The 7875-nt window shown below is 34.7% G+C and overlaps 1 protein-coding gene across 1 annotated transcript; it reads left to right on the top strand.

Moving 5' to 3' along the window:
• Positions 1-2117: 2117 nt before the first annotated feature.
• LOC112293864 (xyloglucan endotransglucosylase protein 7) lies at positions 2118-3554 on the top strand. The gene has a single exon (XM_024543791.3). The coding sequence runs from the start codon at positions 2509-2511 to the stop codon at positions 3370-3372; it is 864 nt and encodes a 287-aa protein (XP_024399559.1). The 5' UTR covers positions 2118-2508; the 3' UTR covers positions 3373-3554.
• The last annotated feature ends 4321 nt before the right edge of the window (positions 3555-7875 follow it).

Raw genomic sequence — 7875 nt, 5'->3', positions numbered from 1 at the left:
TCGATCATTTGATTGATTGCAAAAGTTGCAAAATGCCAATAACAAACAAAACTTTCGGAGAAGAAAAGCTGCTTCCATAATAATGGTAGATGGATGGACAATTAAGTCCCGCATACTCACACCATCAGTCGCTGGAATTGCGGTAATTCATAACTTCCTCAAAAACGCATATTTCAGTATTTTTCAGTGGAGTCGGGTTCCTTTCTGCTTTAATTTAAAGTGGCGAAAATTCAAGTTACTTGAAGTACCCAGAAATAGCGTGCATAATGCTGATTGCACCAATATAAGTCCCCTCACTGCACAAGTTCTTTATGCCGAATTTCGTGACGCGGGCACAACGACAGAAGACAGCCTTTGCCCGATCATCTTCTTCGGCAGGATGTGCAGATTGGGGCCTCCCACGATACAGTCAACAGGTTTGTTTCTTCTCAGAAGTCAACCGCACCTGTTCTGACCACCCAAGATCTTGTGGCATCGCCATCGCCATCGCCATCGCTATTCGAAGAGAAGACTAGAAAATCCACCTGCAGACATTCTGCGGTAACTCCCGAAGGCACACCGGGATATTTATCCTGTTTTTGAAGTGCCGGGCACGTCATGTGGTTTCAAGGACTCGAGTCCTTCGGGAGGTTTTCCTGCCTCGACACTGGACGGATCAAAACCGTGCCATCGCAACGCTCTGTTTGAATTCTCAGATAATGTTTGATCATGGAAAGAGATCCACCGCTGCGTCGGTCATGCAGTTTGCACCATGGGCACATAGCTCCAGCCCTTGTTTGAATAATCTCCATATCTTTGCGGTTGGTTTGAGTCTTGTCGAAGGGTTCACATCACAGCTGCATCGTTGTCACAAGCTAGTGAACAAAACATGTTGAAGTGTTCGCAAACTGCAGCACACTTTCAGTCAGCTAGAATCGCCGACAGTAGTGGAGTAACATCGTCGTAGTCATCTCGAAAGCCATGGCATTTACTGTGGATAGGACAGCGCAGAGTGATTACACAATCTCCCTTGAAGAAAATAAGATGTAAGAGATGTGAGAGATGTGAGACGTGTCGTCTGTTTTCTAATCAAATCCACGCCTCAGCTCAAAGGTCAATGTTAATCTGAATCTGATAAAGCGAAATACGAAGCACTTGTGAGTTATCTACTGTAATCATTCTAATTAACTTGATATTTGGAAAAAAATATTAATTTTTAATCCTGAAAATCGTATTTTGCACTAGTTTTCAAAATTACAATTCAAGAGTTATTAGATAAATTGTATGACAGTAATAATAAAACATCGATATTTATCTTTCTTTCAAAAAGAAATACAATTCACACTAACCTTCATGAAATTTTACCAGAAACATTACTGATATATATATATATATATATATATATGAAAGAAATGTTTTGACTAAAAAGAAACACTTGCAAAAGCCATTTTCAGGTTTAAGTTTGACTCTCATACTAATAACTTCTGTGTTGATGGAGAAGTACGTATGAAAACAAGAATAAATATAATCAGTAAATTAATAATTACAAAACTACATCAAAAGAAGAAACTTGACCGACTAATTCACATGCATATTTATCATTCATGCGCCGAGAGAAACCTCGTTGTGGGTCACAGTCATGATTTTGGTTCCTGTCCAACGTAACCAGATATTTCTTTTCATTAATCACCGTGACCTCGATTGATGAGTTTCAGTTCAATGTTGTGGAGAGCTGGCCCGTGCCAGGTTACGCAGCGCAAGGTGGACCCGACAAAGGCCTCAGTCTAATCGTAAAGAAAAGTAAGCGTATTCCACATTAAGCCCACACAATCTCAATCGCAAAAGAGATATCGACTGCTGTGCTGTGAGCTGGAAGATTCTTACAGGGACTTTTCTTTCATTCAATGCAATCTAAAGTCCCAGAAGTTTCGAACAAGATTTACATTCAGTAAACTTTCATCAAATTCATTTGTGTCAGCCGAACGAGAACAGAGAACTCAGCAACACTTGTTTACTTTTCCGCAATCGTGAGGTTTCGACCTCACTGGACAGTTCTCAAACGAGTAAACGTTCATATGTCACGCGGAATCGCAAAAAGACAGCCAATGCAAACAATTTCTCAGCGATTCATCCGGGCAGGCATGCAATGGCATCCTGTCTAGAGGAAAATCGGCCGCGTTGCCCATCAAACCCGACGTCCGAAATGACACCCACCGCTGTCCGCAATCCTACAAGTACTCTCACCCTGCACCCTATCTGCAGCAGTAGTTGTGTCACTCTCCAGTAACCAACCAGCGCAGTCAGCGCCCATTCTTTTGATAGCACGCTCTGCTGCAAACTGTCTATTGTGTAGTGCAGCAGCAAACTGTTCACTGATCAGCATATTAGCAACCAAACGTTATCCCTTTATCTCCAAGGGGTTCGAATCATCTGACTACGAGCATTGTCACCTAGAGAACTTAAGGTATTCTTCGCTATTGTTCAACGGAGGAATTTCTTGCTGGGCGAAGAAGTGCGTTCACTCCAGAAATGGGGTTCAATAGAGGGTTGCAATGCGCTCTGCCGATTTTGCTGCTGCTGTGTTGCCACGCGATGGTCGGCAGTCACGCTCAACCGGTCCGTAGCAGGTTCAATGCGTGGACCCCGAACACAGAGTTCCCGACTGATACTCAAATCCGCCTCACCTTGGACAGACAAAACTTCGCTGGAGCTGGATCCAAGGAGTCCTTCTTATATGCCGAAATCAGTGCGTGGATCAAGTGTCCCCCGTTCGACTCCGCGGGCACCGTGACGACGTTCTACTTGTCGTCCTCGGGACCCGAGCATTGCGAGCTGGACATGGAGTTTCTGGGGAACTCGACTGGGCAGCCGTTCATTCTGCACACCAACGTGTTCGTGGGCGGGAAGGGCGAGCGCGAGCAACAGATGTACCTGGGGTTCGACCCATCTGCGGAATTCCACTTGTACACCTTCCGGTGGACCAAGGACTCGGTGCTGTTCCTGGTGGACGGGGCCGTCGTGCGGGTGTTCAAGAACCTGGAAGGACAAGTGCCGGGGTTCAAGTACCTGAAGGATCAGGCGATGATGGTGTACGTGAGCATCTGGGACGGCAGCCAGTGGGCTACTCAGGGAGGGAGGGTGAAGATCAACTATGACTCGGCTCCCTTCGTGGCGCACTACGACTACTTCGGGCTGAATGGGTGCACGGTGGACCCGAATGATGCAGCGAATGGAGTGGCAGCGTGCCAGTACAGTCCGTATGCGACGGGACAGAACAATGGGAACAGCAACCCACAGCCCTCGACAACGACGACGATGCTGTACGACTACTGCTATGACACGAACAGGAACCCGACGCCGCCACCAGAATGCGCGTACAACAAGGTAGAGTAGAGTAGAGGAGTGCAGATCAGAGCAGCCCATGTGGGGATTGGGGATTCTTCGATGAGTGGGCGTAGGGGGGCAGCATTTGCAGAGTAGGGCGGAGGAGTTGTAAGTGTGTGGAATTGGGGAGTGTATTGATACATTGTTCTTGAATAAAAGTGGAACCGTTGGGGCTGCAATTGATGACACAACGCGTGGTTTGGGTGGAGACGATGTGTGAGGTGGAGTTGTGGAATGTGATACAGTAGAACGGGGTCGGTGGCTCAGAGAAAGAGGGGTTGGGCTCGATGAATGTTGTGACCTGAGCAGCTTCGCGGGCCGGTAGATTGATGTATGCCAAGCGAGAGTGTGCGGAGGATGGACAGGGCTCCATGAAGCGTTGTCACGGATGTAGGAGATCGGTGGAGAAATGGAGCGTGAGAAGATTGACGATGGGCCGGCGTCGAGCACGATCCCGAAAGGATGTGGACGATGAAGTGTTGGTGGGACTGGTACGGTATGAGAGCATCGTGTGGGGATGCGCGGTGCATCGTGATGTGTTCGGAGCGGTGATGAGATGCTTTGAATTGCGGGTGATGTGGTCGTGTGACACAGAGGAGGATGTGTGGAGGCAGTGTGCATGGTTGCTGTCGCAGAAGAGGCGGGATTGAAGGGTGTGGAGCAGTATGAAGTTTGGAAGGAGCCTGTGAAGATGATGTATGATGAGACGATTGATGAAAAAGCCAGTAGCGTAGCTGACGTTTGAAGCGATCGACAACAGTGCACAACTGATGGGGATCGCTGTGACTATGAACAATTTTCTTTTGCAATAATGTGTGGTACATTGCATGCATTTTGTAGTACACATGTATATTGCGAATGATGGCCTTGAAGATCTTGTTTCCTTCTTTCAATGTATTTTAAGGATCTTAACACCTTCCTTTTTGCCTACAATCAAGTTTTTGTTTGTGTTTTGTTTTGTTATTGTCAACTTCGCATTCCTAAATACTTATAATTTTTTAAAACTATGGGGGATGTGAAATCATCATTAGCAGCTTGTAGTATGTCACTTCTGGTAGAGTTACTGAAAGCATGTCCTCAAGTGTAAAGTGAACTTGTGGATGTAGATTTGGTATTGTGTAAGAGCATGATATTGTGAATTATATATGCCTTTTAATCACAATAGTATGTTTGGTGTGAATCTTGGTCCATTCTATAGTTTTTCTGGTTGATATATGTGGCGAAAAAAACATTTTTATTGGAATATCTAACAATATGAGACATATGGTGTGTTGCTTTTAAAGTCAATACATCTAAAAAGTACCTTTTAATTTACGAAATTTTAACATATTTTTTGAATGACTTATATACATGCACTAATAATATTTTAGTATATTCTTTATAAATTTTTTATTTACCCTTAAAATAAAATATTAAAAAAATTAAAATTCTTATATTATTATAATTATTATTTTTAGTATCCTTCAAACCATATTATATTCTTAATTGTATTATTTTTTAATTTCATGTCTAAATATTTAGATGTTATAGTTATTTCTATAAATAGGTAATATAATTTAAAGATAATAATGATTTAAATTTTATTGTAAAAGAGAGTCTTTTAGAATAATATCAAATTATTAGCTAAAATACTTATATTTTAAAAAATTGAATTAAGTCAAAAAAATTAGAATTTAAATGACTTTTAACTATTGAAAATTTGATTATAAGATGGAATACAAAAGAATTCTAAAACCCAAAATTTTAGCATACTTAACTCTTTCAACTTTCACATTTTTTTTAGTGCATTTATCTTGGCCATAATTAATAAAATATTTAAATTTTATTAGAACTTAATTTTTTTAACATTACTTGTAGATTTTATACCATTTATTAATTTTAAATTTTCTAATCTTATATATTATTTTTTAATCTGATTTTTCTTATCCAAAATGCTACATTGATATTATTGGTTCATTTTTCTCTTTGCCATTTGTAATTTGACTAATTATTCTATATTATTTATTTTTTCTATTTTCTTCTTTTATATATTTAATCTTTTAAATTAAAAGTTTTATTCTATATACTTATTTAGAACATAGTTGATGTTGGATTTTTAGATTTTTAAATTGTCTCGTCATTTTTACAACAATAATATTTTGTTTTTTCTCTTATATGTTCTTCTTTGTTTTTTTACAAAAAATTAGTTTTTCAAATTTTTTTTAAATATTTAATTTTAAATTCTTCTCTTTCTTTTAAAAAAATTTTGACACTTCTTTTGTATTTAATTTTAAAATAATATTTCACATATAATTTTTATGTTTTATTATTTTCCTATTTGCTTATATGTGATTGTTATGTCTTCTAGAATAATTCTTTTTTGCTTATATTTCTTCTCAATAGTTGGTAATAGTATGCTTTCTATTACAAATAAGACTTCTATCATATAAACTTTTATTTTTTTTTATTATTGATTTAAATTTCTTTAATATTTTTCTTAGTTTATTATTATATTATTATTATTATTATTATTATTATTATTATTTTTGAGTCACTACTTCAAATCTTTTGTTCTTACTAGACTATACTAAATCACTTCTTTTCTTTCTTGTAATATGATTTTCTTCCATAGACATCTTATAATAACATTGCATCATGGTTTAGATTTATATTTTAAATACTTTATAATTATATCTTAGCATCTTTGAAATTAATATTAGATAAAAATAAGATTAACTTCTTTTTTTATTGATTATTATTATTTTTATTTTAATTATCTTTTAAAATTATATAATTGGTTATAAATATATTTTTATTTTTTTAGTAATTTGAATCTTCTTGCTATTTTCAATTCTTCTTTGTTGTCTTTTTAGTATCTTTAGTTTTTATTTCTTTATTTTTTTATTTTTTATCTTCTTATCAATTAAAATCTTATTTTTAATTTTTTTTTCATTGTTATTATTCTTTGAAATATTTATCATGGTCTTGATTTTATATACTATTCTTCTTTGATGTACTATATTTCTCAAAACTATATATTTTTACATTACTAGAAAGAGAGAAAGTAAGATAAGAATAATAATAATAATAATAATAATAATATAAGATAAAATAGAACTAGAATAGCTATGGTTAAATATAGAGAAAAAAGAGGATATTAAATTAAGACTATATGCAAGAAAATAATTGAGGAGACTACAAATGAACTCATTCTTGCCTCTACATACATTAACTACTAGAAAATTCTTACAAAAGCTTTATAATGCCTAGAAGGCTTATGGTCCAAACATGAGGTTGTAGTTTGCTTCTAATTGGACTTTCTAAAAACGTGAAACTTAAAAGATGAGTTTCAAGAACCACATAATATATCTACATAAATCGAAAGATGTGTTTTGCATAGAAAATTATTTTTGAATGTTTTGAAGAAATATATTTTGTTTATGATAATTTTTTTTCTATTTTTATTTATTTCTACTTACTTAAATAAGATAGACATTCATTGTATATGGTATTTATTACCTTGCTTTTTCTTACTCTTTTTGACTTAAAGTTGATTTTTTTTTTTTTTTTTTTTTTTTTTTTTATAATTATTTGATTATTTAATCTTTCTATTGTAGATTTTTTTTGATCCAATAATATACTCATGAAGTCGAATCTATGTCTACAAAGCTTGTATAAATATATGATTATTATTTTATTATTTCATATTTCTTTATTATATCTTTTATCTTTATTATATTGTTTCATTTTATTTTGTTGTATTATTGAAAACAATAATCATGATCTAATTATAAAATTTATTAAATATTAAGCAAAATTTTAATCACATTACAAACCAAAATCAAATAACAAGCATTTGTTGAAAATTCATCACTTGGTTCTATCTTCATGTTTCAAATTTATATATTTTTATATATTTTATTAATTTTAATAATCTTTTGATTCATGTCTTATAATTGATCATGCATTTCTATAATTCGAATACTTTTTATTCTTATTAATAATTTATACATCAATATATCTAATATAGAATTTATATTATTTATAAAATATTTTTTTATTATTGGTTCCTATTTACAATATTTTATTTTTCAACATGCCATTTGGATACATATCATTATAAAAACAAAAAGCATACATCCAAGAACATGTTTTTATCTTCAACTTTTAAGCCATCTAAGTTTATTCTTAAAATACTCTATCATGTAGTCGTCATCTTCCTTATTTCTATCTAAATCTCTTCTTTTTTTTCAGCTTTTGTGAAACTCGCTTCCAACATTTCAATCTAAATTTTTCTTCTAGAAAATACATCCATAATTCTTAGCTCATTGATAGGCCATTGTAAGATTTAACAATGTTTTTGCCAACCTCAACAAGGTCATGACATAATTCACCATTGTATCTAGAAAAATGAGTAATAAATGACTTTAAACTTGTATCTTTATTAAGTCCTTTAATTTCTATTATATGAATCTTTGTATAATAATCCTTCATTACTTTCTTATCTTATGTAGTAATAATTAATGTGCTACC

The sequence above is a fragment of the Physcomitrium patens genome, chromosome 16 (genome assembly GCF_059467195.1).
Source record: "Physcomitrium patens ecotype Gransden chromosome 16, ASM5946719v1, whole genome shotgun sequence".
Lineage (NCBI taxonomy): Eukaryota > Viridiplantae > Streptophyta > Bryopsida > Funariales > Funariaceae > Physcomitrium > Physcomitrium patens.
The sequence above is the reverse complement of the archived record's forward strand: the minus strand, read 5'-3'. Positions and strand labels throughout refer to the sequence as shown.

Coding starts and splice junctions, on each gene's coding strand:
- LOC112293864 (XM_024543791.3), top strand. CDS start 2,509: ATGGGGTTCAATAGAGGGTTGCAATGCGCTCTGCCGATTTTGCTGCTG.